Source organism: Podarcis gaigeae (genome assembly GCF_964106915.1).
Source record: "Podarcis gaigeae genome assembly, chromosome: 8".
Lineage (NCBI taxonomy): Eukaryota > Metazoa > Chordata > Lepidosauria > Squamata > Lacertidae > Podarcis > Podarcis gaigeae.
The window spans coordinates 53,290,368-53,314,177 of record NC_139684.1 but is presented as its reverse complement, the minus strand read 5'-3'; the positions used below and the strand labels follow the sequence as shown (position 1 = coordinate 53,314,177).

The following is a 23,810-nucleotide window of genomic DNA, read 5'->3' as shown; positions in this document are numbered from 1 at the left end:
CAAGCATGAGTGGTCAGATATTGGGAGTTTTAGTTCAGCAACATATGGAGGGCTAGGTGCTCCTTTCCCTACAAAGTTGATGTCACCAATCAATCTTTGTCGATAATTTTAATTGCTAATTTAAATGGTCCTGCATTGAGATTTTGGTTTTAATGTTTTGTGCTGGCTCCTTGGGCTTTGAACCAAAAACCTGTTTTTCTTTCATGCATCTGAAGTGGGCTCTAGTCCCCAAAAGCATATGCCATAAAGAGTATTTGAAATTTTAAACCTATTGTTGTATAGGTTGGAAGGACTCTCAATTTAACAGCCTCCAGGTGGATCTTTGTTCAAGCTTCACCACACTGAATGCCTGCAAAACCACTTGTCTGACTGAACCAAGTGTTTAAATGAGCTTTGTACATCTGTTTGTATTGAGCAGTAAAACTGCCTCACCATCCTTGAGCTGCGGTGTTTGTATAACGCACCTCTTAATCTCCAGCTCTCTTCTCTGCAATTAATTCATGATAGGGGAATGGAGCTTGTCAAACGGAGAAAACCTTTTTGAGCAGCTATTCTGGAGGAAAAGCAACTTAGATGTGGCTCAAGTCATTTTGAGAGGCTACAAAAAGGAAGTGGGGGCCCAGAAGCCAGCTTTCTCCAATCTGGTACCCTTGAAATGATTTGAACTACAGCTCCCATTGTTCATAGCTGTTAGTCATGCTACCTGGGGCTGATGGGAGATTCAGTCCAACACATCTGGAAGCCACCAGGTTGCAGAGAAGACTCTCTTACCTGCTTTTGCCTCCTCAGTACTTCTGTTGCCTTCAGAAAGGAATTACAAGACCATGTGAGTCAATACACACAAAAATAGGCAGATGTAAGTGGATGGCTCCCCATGAAGAGCAGGCCCCTGTGAGAACAGGATGCTGGACAAGATGGGCCTCCTTTGGTCTGATCCAGCTGCTGCAGGGCTGTTCTCATGTTCTTAATGGCACCACTTTGATAAAATGCCAGAATGGGCCAGAGGGATTCTCCCCCAAGCCCCGCTGCATCCATCAAGCAGGACCATACAACTTTAAACAGTTGTAGTTTGTTAAGGGTGCTACAATTAGCAGAGGGTAGTGTGGAGCTGGAAGAGCTTCAGAAAATGGGAACCCAAACAGCCAGGGGACTGGAGCAACTGCCCAATGAAGAACAATCATGACACGTGATGTTTAATTAAGAGAAAAGAGGCATGGCAGGTATGTAAGGCAAGGAAAAAGTGGATAGGTCAGTTTTCTCCACCTCTCATGACAGGAAAACTCATAGGCCTCCAAGGAAGCCAAATGCTGGAAGATTCGGAACAGCGCATAGTGTGCTCCCACAAATCTGCTTGGCTTTAAAAAGAGGAGTAGACAATTTCACGAAGGTTAAAGATTCCTGATGGCTGTGTGCATGAGAACCTTCATATATGTATCATGTATATATTCAGCTCAGGATGAAACCAAAAGGTTAACTATATCATGGGAAAGAGCCAACAAAACCATTAAGTGCTTAGACACCACATTCACACCTCAAAATAAAAGGAGAAAAACACAAAGCAGCCATGTTTAGTTAACTGTGGTATAATCTTGTACAAGTTGGGGTGGGGTGTCTCACAATGGCACCAGCTTCACAAGATACAGTGCAGGCAAAGGGGTTTTTTTGCTGCTGCCTGTTGTGCAGCTTCCATCTAGGCAATACAGAGTGGAGCTGGAGCAGGAAGTGAATGGGTGGGGGAACAGTACCCAACAGTTACAATTCAGCTGCCACGAACAGCAACTAAACAGCATTTTCCAGGTGTCACAAGATTAAAAAAGGTTTTGTTTGCAACAACGCTCAAAAAAGCAACAAGGCTAACCGTTAACAGCTAACAAGTGAAGAGAGGCCAGAACTGGTGAAAATAGTGCTATTCCGGTTAAGAGTGGTTAACGAAGCACAGACTACAACATCGATCTGGGTGTTTGGTGGTTGGATTGTCGTCGGCACGCAGCCCTCCTGCCCTCGGATCAGGCCCGGTGTTTCTTGATGAAGTCGATCAGCCCGTTGGTGGAGGAATCGTGAGATGTCACCGGTGCATCAGATTCCAGTTCTGGCTCAATTTTCTTGGCCAGCTGCTTTCCAAGCTCAACGCTGGTTTTTACATACAAAGGGAAGGAAAAGGATGGATTTAGGCTAGAGGCCAAAGGCCTGGCTTAGACACTGGTTAACCTGGTTTTCCTCCAAGACGCTTAGGGCAGCATGGGTGCAAATCAGCAAGGCCTGCAACCACACAACCGGTGGTAGGCAGTGCAACCTGAGGTGCACAGGGCAGGCTTTGTGGCTGAGCACAGGATTGATCCGAGGTCTTCCCAGTCCAAATACATGCTAGCTAGCTGTTGAGCCACACTGACGGGAACAGCTTTACTGGCTGAGAAGAAGCAATCCAGAATGTGTATTTTCATGGTTACTAATCTTGATGGATATTGCTCTGCCTTCAGTTTGGAGGCAGTAATGTTCCTGAATACCAGTTGCTGGAAACCACAGGAGGGGAAGAGGGTTTCTTGGGCTCAAATTCTGCTTGCACATTTCCCACAGGTGCCTGGGTGGCCACTGTGAGAACAGGATGTTAGACTGGATGAACCCTCTTTGGCCTGATCCAGCAAGGCTCTTCTTGATAAAGGTGGGATTATTCCCCTTAATAAAGGGGAATAATACATTCCCTTCAGTATGTTTCCAACTATGTATGTTTAATGGGACGTGGGTGATCAGAAGGTCGGTGGTTCGAATCCCCGCAATGGGGTGAGCTCCCGTTGCTCGGTCCCTGCTCCTGCCAACCTAGCAGTTCGAAAGTACCTCAAAGTTCAAGTAGATAAATAGGTACCGCTCCAGCGGGAAGGTAAACAGCGTTTTCGTGCGCTGCTCTGGTTCACCAGAAGTGGCTTAGTCATGTTGGCCACATGTCCCGGAAGCTGTACGCCGGCTCCCTCGGCCAATAAAGCGAGTTGAACGCCGCAACCCCAGAGTCGGCCACGACTGGACCTAATGGTCAGGGGTCCTTTTACCTTTACCTATGTATGTTTAACTTTTGCTTTTTTGGGTGTTTTTATTTATAAAAGCATAACCAAAAAAAGCAGGAGGCTTTTCAGTAAGTACAGCTTGGTTGTTTGAAGGGGAAACTTCACTGCCATCGATTGTGTGAGAAGATCAGTCCAACCTGTCAAGAACATACCTGCTGATCCTTTAGTAAAGTTGCTACAGCAATAGGCCAACGTGCAAATAGCTTATTCTTCCACTATGAAACAAGTTTGGCCTAGACTGATCTTGGCTCCTTTCAAGGTAAGTGGGAGTCCAACCCCTAGGAAAGCAGAGACTCATTTTGCAAGGAAAGCCCCTCCCCCCATATACATGAAAGTGACTTACCCCCACTGGTCATAGCTGTTGATATCCCATACAACTCCTTGAACAAAGATCTTATGTTCATACATCGCTGTAACAGATTAAAGAAGACAGGCAGGATGAATAGTGAATCTTATAGAAGACAAAGCAACCTATGAATACAAATACTCAAGAGTAAGACGTTTACCAATTAAGGCTCCAAGGATGAATGGGTTAAGCTTAGTAAACACAATGGAATTGGTTGGGCGGTTTCCTTCAAAGACCTATAAAGGAAACACAAGAGATAAGCATTTATTATTACTCTCTACTCTTCAGACACCTGTCAATAAGGCATCTTATTGTTTCACAGCCAAATCATCAGTCAAAAACCATAAGAGCTACAGGGTGTGCCACTTCTTCAAATCTCCCCTTGAACAAGCTTGTGTCTGAACATTTGGGTCCTTCCGGCTCATAAAAGCAAAAGTTCAAGCACCCATACTCATCCCTTGTTTGGTGCCTGGCTGTCACCAACAGGCTTAGATTTGTAGTGTCCTTGGAGCAGGGACCTGCCTTCCCTGTAAGACTCTAAAGACAATAAATATTTTGATACCACTTCAAAACAGATGACTGTTCAGGCCATAGTGTCAAACTAGTCTTTGCCTGTAGGTGGCTCAGTATCATAAGAACACTAGAACAGCCAGCAGGATCAGACCAATGGCCCACTTAGTCCAGCATCCTATTCTCAAGAGTGGCCAACCAGATGCCTGTCGAAAACCAGCAAGCAAGAAGAGTGTTCCCCCTGCTATGGTTTCCAGCAACTGGTATTCAGAAACATTACTGCCCCTGACAGCTAATAGCCACTGACTGCCTCTTCTATTAATTTGTCCAAAACTGTTTTTTAAAGCCATCTAAAGCTGCTGGCCACCACTGCCTTCTGTGGGAGCAAGTTCCACAATTTAACTCTGAGCTGTGTGAAGAAGTCCTTTCTTTAGGGAAGTTTTTAATCTTTGATGTTTTATCGTGTTTTTAATATTCTGTTGGGAGCTGCCCAGAGTGGTTGGGGAAACCCAGCCAGATGGGCGGAGTATAAATAAATTATTATTATTTCTTTACTGTCCTGAATCTTCCAACATTCTGCTTCATTGGATGGCCGTGAGTTCTGGACAGGACTTTTCTCTACCCACTTTCTCCACGGTAGCCATAATTTCATCAACTTCTATCATGTCACCTCTTGCTCACCTTTCCTCTAAGAAGCCCCTAACACAGCAACCTTTCCTCACAGGGAAGTCACCCTGGTTAGCCTTCAGTTTATCCATCCAGTTGCAAAACCATGGTGCAATGCCTGTGACCCACCCAGGTGCTTGAAACGGTGCTGCAACTGAGGTACCTTGTGTGGAAGAATCTTCTCCAGGGCATCCCCGCTCAGCCCAGAAGCCTGCAGCTCTTTACGAGCTTCATCTGCGGTCTTCCCTTTCATTAAGGCCTCAGTCTGGGCAAGGAAATTGGCCAGAAGGATCTAGCAGGAAAGGAGAGAGAGAGAGAGAGGCCTGTGTCATTTTCTGTGGTGACCAGGATTAGGACAGAGAGGTGGTTTGCCCTTTCGTATTTTAGATACCCTGCTGCTGATTTTCTCCATCCTTTTTTTAAAAAAAAAGTTTAAAAAACACATAAAATAGATTTGCATATCACAACTGTTCATATTAATATTTTTATTTCTATTGCCAAGGATTGGAATACCATGTGGACAAAATTTCCCTACAAAGCAATTCCAGCTTCATTTAAGGAAATTGCACTGAAAGCATTCCAGAAATGGCACCTTACTCCTCTATGCTTGGCGAATATATAAATCCAGTTCATACCCCATGGTGTTGGAGGGCTGCAAAAATAAGGGGCACTTCTCGCACATGTGGTAGGAATGCAATGAAGTTGCCACATTTTGGGATTCCAGCTTTACAGAGATCCACAAAATTATTGGCCAACACCTAAAAAAGGCAAGTGAGCTAGCCCTGTTGAATTTATTTCAACTTAAATGCTCATTTTAAGCTATTAATTGAATATTTACTGGTAGTGCCCATGTTGGCAATTGCCAGATTTTGGAAGGTGCCAATTTCAGTTACTATTAAAATATAAATGGTTAGGGCAGGATTGCAAATACTATGATTGAAGGAAGTGAAATCCAAAAAGGAACAATGAGGACAACTGCCTTTTTAACCATGATTATACACCCAACTCCACCCCACCCCCACTTCCCCAAAACCAATAATTGATAGCTCATCCTATAATTGGTAAGCTGGTTGACACATCTAGTGTGCCAAAAAAATGTATCTCTGGCTGGACGCCTGTTGCCAAGTCCCTTTGCTAGCCACTGCCTCCCTTTAAAGCAAGGAAGATGGAACCTATTCACTTCTGATAGCACATGCTGGAATCTCAGAACCCAGAGACTGGGCTTCATTTCTTACAATGCTCATCAAAGCAAGAAGCTGAGCCAAGCCAGCTATGCTACACAAGGTAAAATATATCCACATATGTATGTATACATATTATAGAATTATGCCAAATAGCAATTTTGTTCAATGTACTTGTTTTATACACAGCTATACTTCAAAACCCTGTGCTGGCAGGAGCAGAAGTCCAGGTTGGGCTCAACAGACATGCAAACTGATTCAGTACAGCAGAACCGTGACTTACCACCGCCCCTACTTGCGAACAATCCAACTCGCGCCCGTGGCAAACCCGGAAGTAAATACTGGGTTTGCCGTGATTCATGCACGCGCAGAAGCAGCTGCCGCTGTCCGCAGATGTGCAGAAGCGGCTGTCCGCAGCAGAACGACACAGCCGCCAAATGCGCACGCGCAGAACGGCGCTTCTCCCAGCGACCCAGATCGACTCACGAAAGGACCTCCAGAACGGATTCCGTACATGAGTAGAGGTTCCACTGTATAAGGGAGTGTCTTGAGTTTGTATGAAAGCATCTCCAAATAAGAATCTCTTGCAAGGATCTGCTTTCTCTGTGGTATGCAAGTTTTCCCACATGCAAGAAACTGCTTTGAAAACAAGCTATTGGTTGTTGGCCATTCACCTTGTGATGCAGCCCTTTCCTGATAGGATTCTGCGTCTGGACTGGGATGAGGAAGTCACACGGGATCATACGAGTTCCTACCAATAAATAAATAAATAAATAAAAATTATGAGAGTCTCACTTGATGCAGTTAAGTTACTTTACAGAGATAATTAAGAAAACTTGCTCTATAAGGCTAACCATAGGAAACGAATTCTAATTTGCTGCTTTAGTTTTAAGTGACCTGGCATCTCTGCTGCTGCAACCCACTGACAGTGGCTTATGCAGATGCTTACTTCACATCAAACTGGAGCACTCTTACAGAGGTCAGATTAATAAGTGCCTGAGATACATCAACTTGCTCTCTGCTACGCCAAAGGACAGAACGTGAACCAATGTGGTATACTAGTGGAGGTTACAAGGTCTGGTCAGGACCTGGGAGACCAGGGTTCAGATCCCCAAATCAGCTGTGAAGCTCACTGCATCGCCTTGAGCCAGTCAACCCCCCTCTCAGGCTAACCTACCTCACAAGGTTGTTGTGAGGGTAATACGGGCGGCGGGGGGGGGGGGGGAACTGTGCATGATGCCTTGAGCTTCTTGAATGAAGTGTGGGATATAAGCAATAAAAACCAGATGAATTTTAAATATGTGTAATTTGCAGATTTCAGCTGAACACGAGAAGACGATCTTTGCTGGGAGTCCTACATGACCTGCTCCCAGCTTTAAGTTGTCTATTACCACCTGGCCACAGGCTGGGTGGGTGGCTGACTGGCTCCCACTACAGAAGCTGGTGCTCAGATTTTTGTTGGGGGTCAAGATTTAATTGTGTATTTTTATTGTTAGACCTTATTACGACTCATGTGGGGATTACTTGCTGAGATGTTTTCATTTACTGATCATGACTACATAATCTACTATATATATCTCTCTCTCTGTGTGTGTGTACATCTTTTGATGTTGTAAGCCACCTTGAGCTGGGTTTAACTATGGAAAGCAGGCATGGAAATCAACAACACTGAAGTTGTTGTTTAACAGTGGCATAGGTTGTCTGGATATGTGGGTTGCTCTTATTAGGTTATTAGGTGCAGCCTGGTCGTCCTATATTGCCTTTTCTGGAGGAGACACCACCTCTAAAGCTCCTTCCAACTCTGGGATAACTGGCTCTACTAAAATGCTCAGAATATGGGATCCACTTTTCAACATACCTTGATGGATCAGCTGATAGAAAGCGTGCTGCCCATTGGTTCCAGGCTCACCCCACACAATTGGACCAGTATTGTAATTCACACGAGTGCCCTTCTTGGTGATGTATTTCCCATTGGATTCCATGTCTCCCTAAGTGACAGCAGAAGTTCAGACTTAATACACAAATCATCACCAATTCAATTTATTAGTCACCTTAGAAGTCTCCAAGCTACTTGCAAAGGTTTAACAAAAATAATAATCAGGAAATAAAACTCATTTCAATAAAAGACATACAGTAAAATAGCAGCAATGGAACCATATATAGGCATACATAGTACTAGAATCAGCCACACACACAGCTAATTGTGCACCACCAGGAGGGTTGGACAGAGGCCTACACTCTGTGCAGCATTGGCAGCCTGTGACCCAGCAAGCCACAACTCTTATTGGTGGAACAACCCACAAACTGTAATTAAGGTGGATGCTTCCCTGCACCCAACGTGCCCAATGTACATTCAAGGATCCTCATTCCACTCTTAAGATTGCAAGCCTGGATTCAGAGAGCCGACCAACCGATAAGGAGCACAAGGGAATGACTCCAAGGACAATGACTCCTTACCTGCTGGAAGTATGCTGCAAAGCGGTGCATGTACTGGTCGTAGGGCAGAAGCGCATGGGTCTCAGTCCCAAAGCAGTTGATATACCAGACCCCCAGCATTGCCAGCAACACGGGCACGTTCTTCTCCAGAGGAGTGGTGCGGAAGTGATTGTCCTGTTATGCCAATAAATGGATATAAAACACACCCATGTTATCAAAACCAAACCTACAGCACACAAGGGCCATCCTGGACCCAACTTCAAACACACTCATGAAACTCCAGCTTCTTTAGAGCAACGCAGAGCTGGCTTCTAGCAGTAGAAAGCAGAAGTTTTTACTTTGTGAAAGCCAACAGTGCACTGGGCAGAGGGGGGGATAATACTAGAACCTCTGAACATACTGGAAAGTAAGAACCCATTCAGACAGTGGTGCTTCAACCAGTTCCTGTAACTGAATGGGAGTTGCATGGATTTTCACTGTGTATGACCAATGCTTGTGATCTACCAAGCCAGGGAGGTGACTGATTAAGAATTTTTTGGGGGGGATGTTTCTTGCTTGCCCTGGGGGACGCAGGTGGCGCTGTGGGTTAAAGCCTCAGCGCCTAGGACTTGCCGATCGAAAGGTTGGCGGTTCGAATCCCTGCGGCGGGGTGCACTCCCGCTGCTCGGTCCCAGCGCCTGCCAACCTAGCAGTTCGAAAGCACCTCCGGGTGCAAGTAGATAAATAGGGACCGCTTACCAGCGGGAAGGTAAACGGCGTTTCCGTGTGCGGCGCTGGCTCGCCAGAGCAGCGATGTCACGCTGGCCACGTGACCCGGAAGTGTCTCCGGACAGCGCTGGCCCCTGGCCTCTTGAGTGAGATGGGCGCACAACCCCAGAGTCTGTCAAGACTGGCCCGTACGGGCAGGGGTACCTTTACCTTTACCTTCTTGCTTGCCCAACATAACCCCAGCTAACAACCAGGTTCAAACCGTAAGAAGAGCCCTTCTGATCAGGCCGATGACCCATCTAGTCCAGCATCCTGTTCTCACAGTGGCCATTCTGAGGCCTTAATGGAAAGCTCTCTTGAAGGACCTGAGTTCAAGAGCAGCACACTCCCCCTCCTGAGGTTCCCAGCGACTGGTGTTCAGAAGTATTACTGCTTCCGGTGCAAAGCATATCAGAATTGGCTAGTAGCTACTGGTAGCCCTCTCCTCCATGACTTTGTCTAATCCTAGTTTAAAGTCACCAAATAGGTGGAGACACAGACACAATCATCTGTGAAGAATACCCAAATACTCACCATCCAATGGGCTCCAGCAAGCAGCTTCTCGAAGTTATCATAACCTAAATAGATTTTTTTAAAAAAAGCAAACACCAGTATTATTAAGTTTGCTTGCTAGGTTTGTCAAACTCAAAAGCAGTTTGTGGTTTGGATTTTGATGATCCGAACCCAACGTGCCTGTACAATTTAACCCTACTGAGTCAACACAGCATTCAATTTAGAAAGAAGAGAAGAAGGCTGCTCCCTGCCCCCATTTTCATTAGATTTCTATTTTAGTTTTGAGAACCAGAAACAGCTATCTGCAAAGTTATGAGCCACTCAATTTTTTAATAATAAAGTAGTTAGCATTCTAAAAAATACTTGATTTTTTTTTTAAGCCCCCAAAACCAAAGGTATCAGCCCAGCATAGTAGCAGTAGAAGATATCATGCCAAGAACTCTGGGTACGTACCAATATGTAGAGCAATGGAGAGGCCAATGGCAGACCACAATGAATAACGGCCACCAACCCACTGCAAACAGAAAAGAGGGTAGGGTGAGAGGAAAGTCATTTGAGAAGATCAAGGTATTCTAGGCACAAACCACCAGGGACTCCTCTGCAAAGCACTGCAGCACAGAACCCCCAATTCACTTCAACTGGGTGCTCTCCAGATATTTTGAACTACAACTCTCCTTTAGCCCCACAGCCAGCGTCGCTGATGGCGGAGTTTGTAGCCCAAAATGTCTGGAGAGCAAAGGTGGCTGTAGATTAAGTCCATGACAAAAGCAGTCATTGTGACAACATCTCTATATCACTTGGAAGTGGGTTACAGGAAAAGTCAGTCAAGTATTTTTAAAATATATATATACTGCTTGATGTAATATAATGTTTTATAAAATAAAACAGTTATTGGTAGAAAACAGATATTAAAAATATTCAAAAGATGCAACAAGTAGCAAAATAAAAATAAAACATGCAAATTCTGAATGTCTGCATAGGTTTGCCTCAACAAAGTTGTTTTAACAGGCACCAAAAACTGTGGTGATGGCACCTGCCTCAAATCAAGAGGCAAGGAGTTCCAAAGTGCCTGTTATTGTTTGTCACCAGTGGCCATTACAACAGAAATCACAAAACAAATCTTTAAAGCAAAATACTGTGGGTTGTAGCTACTCAGAGCAGATCACTGAAATTAATGCACCCACGTTAGTCATGCAAATAAATTTCAATAGGTCTACTATGAGTAGAGTGAGCACTAGCTACAACCCTGGAACTTTTGGATTCTTAGGACTTAGAAAAGAGGGATAAGGGGAAGTTTGACCCACCAAACTAGGGAAAAATGAGGCGCCAGACAAAAGGGAGCGAGTGGGCATTCCCAGCGCCAGGTCTTTCAAGATATGCATTTGGGGCAGAGCTTTGCCGCCTGAGCTTGGGCACCTTAAGGAGGAATCTGGCACATGGGAAGTGGGAAAGGGACACCTTTCTATGGCAGGAGGATGAGGTAAGGAAAGGGTGCAGCCAAATCCTTGGACGGTCATGAACTTTGGATTCTTCACTGCCAGGCAGTTTATGATAAGCTCAAAGATCGAAGTTCAGCCCCAGCACCATTTTCAAGATCTCAAGCAAGGCTGACATTTGACCTTTTTACTGACCTAGATTATATACAGTAGGCTCCCATCAGGCAAAATGTCACAGCTTATAATAACTCATGAAGACCAGAAGTTGGGAGCAGCAAACTATCTCCTATTACCAGCACCTGTCTAGACTGAAATGTGTTCAGAGGCCTCCTAGCCTGACCTTTGACAAGTTCCTTAGCAAAAGAGCCAAAGAGGCCAGACTTTCTGCAGTGTATTCATGGTGGTGACCCCTAAAATCTGCCCTTCATCAAAGCTCCCCCGCACTGCAAATATTAGCAAAGGGGAGGGGGGTCAGCACATCGCTGCTGCTGCGGAACGGACTTTAATTCTATCCCAAACTGAGGAGGGAGGTTCACCCCTGGAAGGCATATACAGTTCCTAGGAATTATCAGGTCCTGAGGCAGTGATGCCTACCAACCTGTATGGCTTTAAAGATTGGGCAAAATCATGGAAGCTTTCCTTCCCCCACTTGGTTAGCACAAGAAGAAGAAGAGTTTGGATTTGATATCCTGCTTTATCACTACCCGAAGGAGTCTCAAAGCAGCTAACATTCTCCTTTCCCTTCCTCCCCCACAACAAACACTCTGTGAGGTGAGTGGGGCTGAGAGACTTCAGAGAAGTGTGACTAGCCCAGGTCACCCAGCAGCTGCATGTGGAGGAGTGGAGACGCGAACCCGGTTCCCCAGATTACGAGACTACCGCTCTTAACCACTACACCACACTGGCTCTGGATTTTTAGGAGAAGACTCTGATCCATTGGTGTGTATCTGTCTGTGTACATGTTAACGTATGTTTGAGCATTAACAGTTTGTTGTTTTAGTAAACAAAAAACTAAGAATGTAAGAAGAGCTGTCTGGATCAGGCTGATAACCCATTTAGTCCAGCTTCCTATTCTCACAGTGGTCAACCGGACGCCTCTTCTGGGAAGCCCACAAGCAGGAGCCAAGTACAAGACCTCTCCCCCCACCCCCCGTGTTGCTTCCAGCAACTGGTATTCAGTAGCATTGCTGCCTCACAACAGGTTCCTGGGTGCAGAAGTAGGCTGCATGCAATAATTCCCTGTGTATCCGGAGGAAAACGTGTATGTGGGGAGCCTGAATTCTAGAAGAGTGAGAAGCACCGTCCTATTGTCCAATGGTAGACTTGCATAGCATGTTTTACTTACGTCCCAAAACTCGAACATGTTCTGAGTGTCAATTCCAAAGTCTTTAACTTTAGGCTAAAAAAGGGGGAAAGGGGGGGGAGAGAGAGCAACAGTTAGAGATCAGATTGGTGATAGGCAGAGAAGCCTGCAAAAGTTACTAGGGCTGTGGCTCAATGGTGGAGCAGCTGCTTTACATACAGAAGGCCCCAGGTTCAACCCTCAATGGCATCTCCAGTTAGGGTTGGGAAAATACATATTCAAAACACATTCAGTGGCTGAGAAGCCGCAGTAGGAATGTTTATCAAAGCAGAGCTTTCTTGAGAAACCCTCAGCAACACTATTTACATCTATAGGGACAGAGCAACCAATATATTATTGTGACTGTATTTCTTAAAGAGAGAAGGAAGAATAAGGCCACATTCACACTATACACTAAAAGCATTATACCACTTTAAACAGCCAATGACATCCCCCAAAGAATTCTGGGAGCTGTAGTTTGCTAAGGGTGCTGCTGAGAGTTGTTAGGAGACCCCACCCGATTCAGCAAGGAGTGCAGTTTTGGCAAGTTAAGAACCAGCACACATAGGATCAATTCACTCAAAGTACTGTAAGTATGTAGAATATTTCAAGAAATTCCAATAGTACTGCTTTCTATTTCCATCATATATTTTCAGCTGTGGGCCAAACAAGAAGCTGAGGGCCAAACACTGGGGGATTTAGGAATGGCAATGGAGGGGAGGGGGTTAACCCTTCCCTTCCAGCCATGCAATTTCCTCAAATATGCTACAAACTCGGTAGGGGAAGACCTAAAGTCATCAAAATCTTCCCACATCTTCAAGGCAACAGCTGTTTTGAAAAGCAACAGGAGACTTAGCATCACTGATCTCCTACATCGCATTACTTTGATCCCAACACTGCTATTAAATTGTTCTAGAAGGGCAAAAAACTACAGAAACTTATAAACTGAAATACTCACCCCGTTGGTAGACAAGGCAGCAAAGTGCTTGGCCACAGCCGCAGGCTTGAAAGAAAAGGAAGGAAGGAAGATTGTTGGATAACGAAACAATCAAGATATTCTGAACTGCCACGACAGCCCTGGAAATCATAACTAAAGTTCAGAGACCACCACTGCTGCTCCCCCTCCCCTAAATATCCTATCAGGGTGTTTTTTTCATGGAATCTTTATTCAGCAAAAGCATACATAGTTTTAAAAACTCCAACAAAATTTAACTCATCATAAAGCCAGCAGTCTAAAAAAAAGGGAAGTCCTTCATTCCTAAAATCACCACCACAATCAATGTTACTGAAACCACCAGGTGAAAGATGATGTTAAAACCTAACATACTAAAAACTGTTGCTACCACAAAAATTGGTTTTTTTTAAAGAGTGTCACATGAATCAATGATATCCTGTACCCTACAAAAAGATTCCTGCTATGCTTTACGCAATAGGCCTTGTCCAAAGGGATGCCAGACAGGCTGCCAAGTGTTACCAAGAGCTGGAATAATGAACTGAGTTTGCACTTCAGAGGATTCCCAACACCAAAGGTGAAGCCAGGTGGGAAATCAGGTAGGAGGTGGGCAAACTGCCTTTTGGGAGGGAGAGCATGTCAGTCATTACTGAGCTTCTTATCAAGGAACATCAATAAGCTGAGGAAAGTCAATGTTTCTGAGAACACAACATGAAAGCCACTCCCTCAATTAATGTAAACATCCTGCGATAACTATCAACTCAGGTATGTATTCCCTTGGGACAGCATTTGCTGACTGTTCTCCAGAGTAACTAAGCTTGCTTTAAATATTATTACTAGCTGACCAACTGAGTAGAGTTGAGCTTCGGTTTATACATAGCAGGGGTACCCAACATGGTACCCCCTCCCCAAGTCTCTGGACAACAACTCCCATCACTCCTGACCTATGGGGGCTGGAGGAGGTGAGTTGTACTCCAGCAAACCTGGAGGGAACTGTTCCTGCTGCAGAAATGAATTCACCTGTGGAATGAGCACAACCAACTTCCTTCTCAAGACTTTACAGCTCACCACCATGGAGTGATGGCATAAGCACACAGGGGTACTTTTTACCAGCTGCAGCTCATACACCGGTTACAAAAGCACAGCATTGGATCAAACCAACCTGGCATTTAACAGCAACACCACCAGTCTTGTTGGGCACAGAGGCAGAGCATAAAGCAATGCCAAGGATCCCCTCCTGGGCATTAAACGGCGTATCAATTAAACAGTGGTATATTAATATTCTATCATTCTAGAAAGCAAGTTTAGGGGTTGAAGATAGTTACATTTGTTTTAAAAAGCACGAAATGGTTTGGTGTGTTTTGTATGCTTATACTGGGAGGAGTATAAATAAAAATATTATAGTGTACCTACTGTAGTGTACCCACTGCTTGCACACTGAGCTTGCCTCGCTTTCAGGCCCCCAGAAGTGCTGGATCCAGCCCAGAACTTTCTGCCTTACTTGCCATGATGATTATTCCAACCCAGATTACAGCACTCCAGATTCCACCCTATTGCAACTGGGGTTTTTTTTGGGGGGGGGTGTCCTGGTTTCTTCCTACCGATTTCATCCATTTTTAGAATTGGAAGGTGGTGGGGAGGCATTTTTCAAGAGCAACATGTGCCAGTATGAAAAGGCTGTTTAACTGCTCCATACCATGCAGCAATTAACAACCTCTCAACCCCAGCTTCATCTGCAGTTCAGTGTCTGCAGTGTGTCTTTTTTAGACTCCATTAAACAGGCAACTCTGCCCCTCCCATCAGGATAAAGATAGTTATAGCAAAGAAGCAGCACATCCTTTTAGAAGTTGCTGGAGAACGCGGGGCTCCACTTCAGGGAACCTATTCATAGTTCAGGCATCTGCCTTTGAAAAGGCCAAGTCCTGTCTCAAGTAAAACCTGGTTTCAGGCTGCAAAGGAGTTGCCAAATATCAAAGGGGCACTCGCTAGCTTGCCTTTACTCTCATGTTTCCTTGCAGCCCAACTGGCCCCAAAACTTTCCCAGGGAGGAGTCTGCTAAGACACCTCAGACTTGCGCAGATGGAACAACATTTGCAGGCCTGGAGTCTGCCTGAAGGGCATATGCTCCCTTCTCATGACACAGGAAACTGCCTGCCCTCCATTCCTTCTCCACATTCAGTCATGTCCACCAACAGTCACCTGGCTCCCTCATAAACCAGACTATGAGGCAATGGTTTGAGATGCATTTGCAAACCATGGCTGTGGAGATAACTGTGGTTAGTATAGGTGCAGAGGACCATAGCTAAATGCCAATGAGGGTGGACAAACACATTCTGAAGACTGGCTCCCAGTTTGCAGTTTCAGCTGGAACTTTTGTAGAGGATTCCAGCTACAGTTCTATGACCACCTGGGCGAAAGCATGTAGCAGTTCCTAGCAGGAATTAAGACAGCAGAAACGGCATCCAACACTCTTGCACCAAAAATATTTTAGAGATGGAGAAGGCTTGCCAACCACAAGTAAAAATTTGCTTCCATGGGACAAGGCAGCAAATGTTTACTGAAGCTAACTCCCATCTCTTTCCTGGCTACCTTTATATCTACATTAGTCATTTGCCCCTTTACAGATTAATTTATTTACACAACTGAGCACATAACCAAGGAACTTTCACTTACATCTTTAGCAGCATTTAGGAACCACTCTTTGGCTGTTTCAGCATTGGTAATAGTTTCTTGGGTGGTAAAAGTCTGTGCACCAAGAGAAGAGGGGGAAAACAGTTAAAAGACTTAGACAAGCCACTTAGGCAACTTTTAAGGAGCAGAAAGCACAATGAGGAAACTACAGGCAAAGTCCAAGGTGCTCCCATCAGCACAACTAGAGCTGCCTTGGCTCACACATTTTAGCAGTTTCTAGTTCTTACATATTTCTTTATAAAATATAATTATTTGTATTATCTTTACCTACATTATTATTATTTCTAGATCTGTATTTTGAAAAGTTTTTTGTCCGCCCATCCACATTCAGATAAAGATATAACCAAATCTAGCATGATTCCTGTGATTGAGAAGTGGGTTTTCATCTTACATTTGGATCCAATTGGGTGCCATTTTGAAACAAGATGGCGGACAGAACCTTTAAAAACTCCACCGATTTTTTGGTTTCTTCAAATTCCCAAGCAATGCCAGCTACATAGCCTGCAAGTACCAACACAAACCATCTTGTGCACTTCTTTGCCTTTTTTACTTAATGTTCTCAAGAAGCTGAATTCCATCACATCTGCACTTTCCCCTCAAAATCGCAGCACACACAATCCTAATGACTACCTTTTGAGAATTTAAAAGTCATTTAGAACTCTCACACACTTTGGGTAATAGCCATCAGGACAATGACCTGTGCAAGCCCCATTCATTACAATGAGGGCATGCACTGGAGAACATTCAGATTGATGGGGCCCTTCCTATGATTACTAATTTTAAACTTGCAGGAAGATTTGAAATCACTCAAGCCAATAATTGCTCTGACTGATCTGCTGTGGATCTAAACATGGGGCCCTTTGTTCCCCTTGATTTTCCAGACAGTCCCAATTTGCTCATCAGCAAAAAAAATATTTCCCTCTTTATGAAACATGTTGACATGGCCAGTCATGCAGTTCCGTCAATATCACCCTGCTCTATTGGAGTTTATTCAACCATTAAAATGTAGCTTTAAGGACCAACATCACGTCCTCCTCCTCTCCCATCCATCTCCAAAAAATTCTTTCATTATATAACAAAAGACTAGTTTATAAAGCAAGCTTTTTTTAAAAAAAAAAATGCTATTCATCCCTTTCCAAACCTAACCAATTGTCTAAAGGCATCCAGGCAAATGAGAGCCATGAGATGCTAGTCTTCTCTACAGCATTCAGGCAGGAAACCTAGATTTATTTCTTTTTCAATAAGTCTTATACCACATTTTTACCCAAAAGCCGATTTCAGGGTAGTGTGCATAAATTCTTAAAACCCACAATACAATATTAAATGCATCAACAAAACCATTGCATAAACATACAGCAAAAATCAGAGGAACTGGGGAGTTCCAATTCACAGAACAAAGTCTATAGGTTGAAGTTCTCTTCCCACTTAAGCTTCCTAAACTCTTGCCTGCCTTTTCTTGCATTGCAGGGGGTTGGACTGGATGACCCTTTGAGTCCCTTCCAACTCTATGGTTTCTCAGATAAAATACTGAGGAACCCTAGCAAAGTACAGCTTGCATAAAAAGCCAAGTGTCTGAAAAATTAGTGCATCATCTATCGTGTTTTCCTCCTAGTTCAGCTAAGCCCAAAGCCAGCAGGCTTAACTAAAGCTACTGGCTAACAAATACTTCAATAAACCAAGGGCAAGCTTCTCCCCTGCCTAGGTTGGCATGAGCAAAGGCAATGTGCTGCAGCCTTCCCAACCTGGTGCCCACAATTTGACAACACTTACCATCAACCCCAGGCCATATGATGCTAGGGTAGACTGGGGTAAGCCTGGTCTAGAGAGGTCACCTTTGCATGTTTAATCCTCTACTTGGCATGACCTGCTGATGGATTAAAGGACTTGGGACGTACCTTGGATGCAATGATGAAGAGTGTAGTCTCAGGGTTCAGCTCAGCCAGAGTTTTGGCCATGTGGGTACCGTCGATGTTGGAGACAAACCAAACACGAGGACCGCCCTTGGAATATGGCTTGAGGGCTTCTGTCACCATGAGGGGGCCCTAAAGAGAAAAGGCTGTCAGAGCAGCTAAACATTTAGACCAAATGCTTCCTTTGCAAGGAGAAGTCACACAGCAGAACAGCTCACCAAATCTGATCCGCCAATGCCAACGTTGACCACATCAGTGATGGCTTTTCCCGTGTAGCCTTTCCAGTCACCGCTGCGAACTTTCTGCAAGTACAAAGACGGCCTTTATACAGTGCTTTCCAGTAATTCCAGTGGTTAGAATGTAGGACTAGGACCTGGGAGACTAAATCCCCACTCAGCCATGAAGATGGGACAATCGTTGCCTCTCAGCCTAACCTACCACACAGGGTTACTGTGTGGACACATGGTGAGGAACTGGGTGTTAGATTTCAATTGCTTGGTGGACCACTTGCTTAGTTTAGTGCGGAGGATTCCAGGAAAGAGGGGAACAGGCGAAGACCATCTTGCGACCTGCGTCAGCTGGGTTGTTTCTCTCCCACTTACCAGGCCATCTACCAACTGCCCTGTGGGAAGGAGCCGGGTGACTTTTTAATAAGTTAATAGTTTGTTTAAAGTTAAAAAATTAAATTTAATAATACTTGTTTTCTGCCTTGGAAGGAATTGTACCCTAGAAGGCAGCATATAAGTAACTGTAATAAATAAAAAATAACAGAGCATCCAATTCTATTTAAAGTGGCGTTTTCCAACCTTGGTCCCCTCCAGATGTTTTGGACTACAAAGCAGTGTTGGCTGGGGTTCATGGGAGTTGTAGTCTAAAACATCTGGAGGGGAACAGATGATCAGGAACGCTGATCACATTCCTGAATACGAAGCCCAGTTATATGGACTGTGATCTCATACAACCTTTGTTATTTAAATCTATGTAGTTTTGTGTATATATGACGAAGGAGCTACATTACTAGAATCTATATTTAAAAAGTTGTACTCTCAACCCTACAGAGCATGCCAAAAAGTCTATAGCGAGGAATATTTTGCAGAGAGAGAGAACTGGGCTATTTAGGACAGTACTACAGCTCCCATCATTCCCACAGGCCATCCAATGATCAGGGATCATGGGAGTTGGGATTCAAAAACAACTGGGGAACCAAGAATGAAGAACACTGTTATATATTATATATAAATATATATACGTTATATAGAAGACAGTATTTCTGCTATACAATAAACATTGATTTGTTCCAACAGAAATATGTAAACAGCTGAGAGACTACTAGTCCACATGACAGCCGACATTACACCTGCCTTATCCACAGAGAACAACGAGCAAATACTTGGGATACCTGGCAGAAATTCTTCATTTTCTCCAAAACTTTGTTCACTTCTGGGACTACATCTTTGCCGTCAACTAATATTGGAGTATTTGAGCGATTCCGCAAAGCAATATGGAGCACAGCTCGGTTCTAAAACAAGAAGAGAGGACAAGACAGTTATGGATAGTGCCAAGCAACAATTAGTTACCAAAACCGAGAATCTCAGCAGAACTGATTGGCACTGATCTGAAGGAGCAAGACAAACTATTTTCTCTTCTCTTTCTGCTGGTTTTCTTCTATAGTTTGGGACACAACCCACTAGGAACCGCTTCTTCCAGTAGACCACAGTGAATGGGAACTCTGCAATGACCATAAGAGTCTGGCTACTGGATCAGGCCAGTGGCCCATCTAGTCCAGCATCCTGTTCTCAGGAGTGGCCAACCAGATGCTCATTATGGGAAACCCACAAACAAGACCCAAACACAAGAACACTCTCCCCTCCTGCAGTTTCCAGAAGCTTTACAAGAACTGTCTGGTGGCACATATGAGCCGCCCAGGCAAAGGATGCTGGGCATTGAGTCTCTTTTCTAAACCAAAAGGTGCTTGAGCTAAGAGGACCAGAGGAATTTAGATTGCAGCAGCCAGGAAGGAGAAGGAAATGGGACCACTAGTTGCTGATTGCCTTTGGAACCATGAAGACCCACCTGTCCTTCACTCAGCCACTCAAACATCTTGTGCATTCACTTGTTGTTAGCTGCCCTGAGCCCAGCTTTGGCTGGGGAGGGCGGGATATAAATAAAATTTATTATTATTATTATTATTATTATTATTATTATTATTATTTTATTATTATTATTATTATTATTTTATATCTCTCAAAGGGGTTTCACAGTAAGGAGTTGAAAACGGTAAAATAATGAAAAATCAAATACGATAAAGCATGCAAATAATATACAGGTGATATAAATGATCTTTTTAAATGATCTTTTTAAAAACTAAAATAAGCAGTAACAACCACAACTGGGTCAGATGCCACAGACTAGAGTATAGTTTGGGGTTTCCAAAAAGGCTTCGCTAGACAGAAGTGGGGGTGAGGGAAACAGACATTTCTAAACAGCCAAGAACCAATTTGGCGAATGACGGGAGTAAGAAAAAGGCTGTAGAAATTATTGTTAAAGGTCAAAAAATATGACAGAGAAACTTGCATGTTTAATTCCCACAATTCTTTATTCGTATTGCTTTTCAAAGAATCTAGAGAGTCTGGGAAGTATGTGTTTTAGAATACAAAACCCGCTTCTTTGAATGTATGTTCAATTAGTGAGATGAGATGGGTAGCTTGCCCTAACACAGGTAGGCCGTTAAGCTGGGGCTTATTACTAAGCAGCAATGACAAACTTATTTATAACAATCTGATGTTCAACAACAGCAGACAGAGAGGGAGGAAGTGAGGAAGTGATGGCAGCCCCCTACCCACAGGAAGGGACACACAAGAAATCAAGGTTGCTTGGCTAGATGATCCAGCCACAGGATGCTGGGCTAGATGAACCACTGGCCTGATCCAGCTGCAGGCTCTTATGATGCTCTTAAGGGCCAGCCTAGGGAAGAAATTTATTCTGCCACCTGGGGGCAGGGAAGACAGGAAGAGTGATGCTGGAAAGCACTCTGGCACAGTAGTGGCAAGGAGGACCAAGTTACACTCAAGCCCTGTGGGTAGCCCCCCTGCACTGTTCCCTGTGTGTGGATGGAACAGGATTTACTTGTTATGTGTATACTGCATCCCCAACCACAGAAGTCCCTGCAGCAGCGTACAAATACATGAAAAAGAAATCTAAACACACACACATCGCCACAATTTACCAACACAGGAATTTTCTGTTGCAGCAACAGCTCCAGAAGAGCAACAAAAGCAGAAACAGCCAGAAGTGTTGCAAAAAGCAACAAACAAAACACTCCTTTCTTTCCACCCGATGACACACACTACTTGGGTGCCACTGAGGAAAATGGCAGCGTGCCCCTCACTTTTGCGTTCTGCGTGTCACAGGGCAAATGGACATGCAAAGGGGCACCTGGTGGTCTTGGTACACAGCAGAGGCCATCCTTCAGATAGCTCTGCGCACCAAAATAATGAACACCAAAACCACAGAAGGGGAGCTTCAGTTGCCATGAAGAGGAAGTGGCTTTTACACACTTGACACATCTCAGAGAAGTTCCTTAACATTTAATGTGAAGCAATCATAAAATTCCAACAAAAACTTGGGGGCATTTCTGCTTTGCAGTGGCAAAGAATGTGTGTTGAGAATAATACTTAGTGCCAGTATGCAACACGCTTCATGTTATGGGTTATTATATTATAACCAATACAATACAGAGCTGATTCAGGAATTACTGAGATAGCAATCCTTCTATCAAGCTCTGCATTATATTGTGGATTTTAGATCCACATGTAGGTGATGGCGGGACTGTCAGAAAAGAGGTTTCTCCAAGGTCAATCAGCAAAGAGAGAGATCCATAGGGGACTTCCTGATTCATTTCACATCCTGTTCACATCAGGTCAGCTTGATCTGTAACAACTATAAGGCTACTATTAGCCCAGAAAGGGAGAGAGAAGAGATGAAACCAGTTTAAGATCATAGACGAGGCATGTCCCCATAGAAATGCAATACACTTTTTGACAGAATGAGACTATTCACACATTTAGCTTCATGTGGTTAAAAAAAACATTTAACACAAAAACAAACCAGATATATTGGAAAAACTATACAATTTATTCATGAATTTGGCAACTGAAAACCAGTCTACTATTTAATCCTTGGACTACATAGCAAAATATCTAGAGGATGGTGACCAGATCATTGCCTTTATGTCCCCCAAACCACAAAAACCCCAGCACACACTCTCTGACTCTAGTTCTCTCTCACACACACACAATTTCCCAGAAACCCTCTACAGCTGCTTGAAGCCCAAAGAAGTCCCAAGGTAACTACTTTGTGTGCTGGAAACCACTCCTCCCTGTTCCTGAGCAGGAACCCACGGACAAAAATAAAAAGTAGACATACCTCAGTGAAGTTGATCTTTTCTCCAGTGAACATTTGCTCCCTTGCTTTCTCAATGCCCCTCGATTTTGCCTGAAAGTAAAAGTTGACCTTTTAGTAAATATGATCATCAGCTTTCCAAATCCACCAGTCACATAAGAGATGACCCCTCCCTCACTAACCCCCTCCAGTATGCCACTAGCTTCCTTTTACACACACGTCATTCTTCTCTGCCTGTTCCTAAAAGATCCTCTAAATCAGGAATGGGGAGCCTCAGCCCCAGGACTAAATGTGGACCTCCAGGCCCCCTGAATTCTACTGCAACCACACCACTTACTGGCCCAGCTCCTCCCACCCCCCAGTTCAACTTTGGAATGTGTCCTTCCAACTCTGTTGATGCCCTCTTGGCTTACTTGAATGGAAGCTAGAAAGGGGTGTGTGAATGTGTGTACAAAGTAGTCTATACAAGTGTAAAATCACTCGCTGCTCTGCCATTCCTCCCCGGCCCACCCCTAGCACGTGGCCCCTGGAAGCTTCCCCAGGTTGCTTCAAATCACCTTCACCAACCTGGAACCCTCCAAACGTTTTTGAACGACACCTTCCATCAGTACGGGTTAAGCCTGGGCTAATGGGAGCAGACAGTCTAAGCATTTGGAGGGCACTAGCTTTGGTATAACATTTGGTGAAGCGCCCCCGTCCAACTGGACTGTAGTTTTCAAGTGCAGGGACAAAACGGTTGCCCCTTACATTTGTTGTCAGGGCAGCTGGGCTCTGCGTAAGCATGCAGGGAGATCCTGAGCTTTATGGAACCACAGCAAAGCAAGGCCATGATATGAAACCGGAAATATCCCTTTGCTCACAAACACTATCTTGTTCTGACCAACATTCGTGGACAAGAGTCCACTTTTGTTCTGGAGCTTGGTTTGCTTCAGGTGTTCTGTAAAGCTTCATGTACATTGAAAGTGTCAGACTACCAGCTGCACTACGCTTTTCCTGTTTATTAAAAACATATTTATTTGCATGCCCAGTTTTAATGTTCTCGGTTAGGGCAATAACAAGATTTTGTTTTTCTCAATACATTATATTACTATATCAGCTTCACTGCTGTAAACAGCTTTGGAATTTCTGTAACCAGAAGCTCTAAATAAATAGGATTCGTGTTCAAGGTGAATTACCAGTTCTATCAGCATCTTCATCACTTCCTCTGTAACCAGGTTCTTTGAATAGTCCACCAAGATATCCCCATGGTCACTCTTCAAGGTCAAGCTGCCAAAAGAATTAAAAGCAAGCCATCATGTTATGTGAACATTTTCAGAAACACTGCACCACCACATGGGTGACTTTAAAAAACAAGATTTACTGGATATTAGGCAACGTTGCTTGTTTGTATTCACATGCCCCAGGTCACAAGAGAATGATAAACATTCAAGGCAAAGAGCACCAAGAGACTTCCTCAGCTCACTTCTTGGGCTTCTGGGCATCAAGTGTGGCATCAGCCTGCAGTTTCCACTTTGCAACAGTCTGCTCGTTCCAGCATAATTTTTGCACCTTTTCATTTCTCCTGTTCCTTCCACTTTCTGCTTCTGTAACATCTTCCCTGAATTAGAGTTCCGAAAAACTCAA

General features: G+C 44.2%; 1 protein-coding gene across 2 annotated transcripts in view; it reads right to left on the bottom strand.

The window, feature by feature from the left end:
• Nucleotides 1-1,567: 1,567 nt before the first annotated feature.
• GPI (glucose-6-phosphate isomerase) overlaps nt 1,568-23,810 on the bottom strand; it is a 32,678-nt gene continuing 10,435 nt past the window's right edge. For both annotated transcript variants that reach the window (XM_083751444.1, XM_083751445.1), the window contains 17 exons: nt 23,363-23,453; nt 22,212-22,280; nt 19,186-19,305; nt 18,005-18,088; nt 17,772-17,918; nt 15,859-15,930; nt 13,192-13,236; nt 12,237-12,290; nt 9,909-9,969; nt 9,477-9,520; nt 8,217-8,369; nt 7,618-7,747; nt 6,434-6,510; nt 4,742-4,870; nt 3,563-3,638; nt 3,400-3,466; nt 1,568-2,130 (listed from right to left, as the gene is read on the bottom strand). In XM_083751444.1, the coding sequence (XP_083607570.1) occupies nt 2,007-2,130; nt 3,400-3,466; nt 3,563-3,638; nt 4,742-4,870; nt 6,434-6,510; nt 7,618-7,747; nt 8,217-8,369; nt 9,477-9,520; nt 9,909-9,969; nt 12,237-12,290; nt 13,192-13,236; nt 15,859-15,930; nt 17,772-17,918; nt 18,005-18,088; nt 19,186-19,305; nt 22,212-22,280; nt 23,363-23,453 (1,543 nt within the window). In that variant the 3' untranslated portion in view covers nt 1,568-2,006. The remainder of the gene's footprint in view (nt 2,131-3,399; nt 3,467-3,562; nt 3,639-4,741; nt 4,871-6,433; nt 6,511-7,617; nt 7,748-8,216; nt 8,370-9,476; nt 9,521-9,908; nt 9,970-12,236; nt 12,291-13,191; nt 13,237-15,858; nt 15,931-17,771; nt 17,919-18,004; nt 18,089-19,185; nt 19,306-22,211; nt 22,281-23,362; nt 23,454-23,810) is intronic.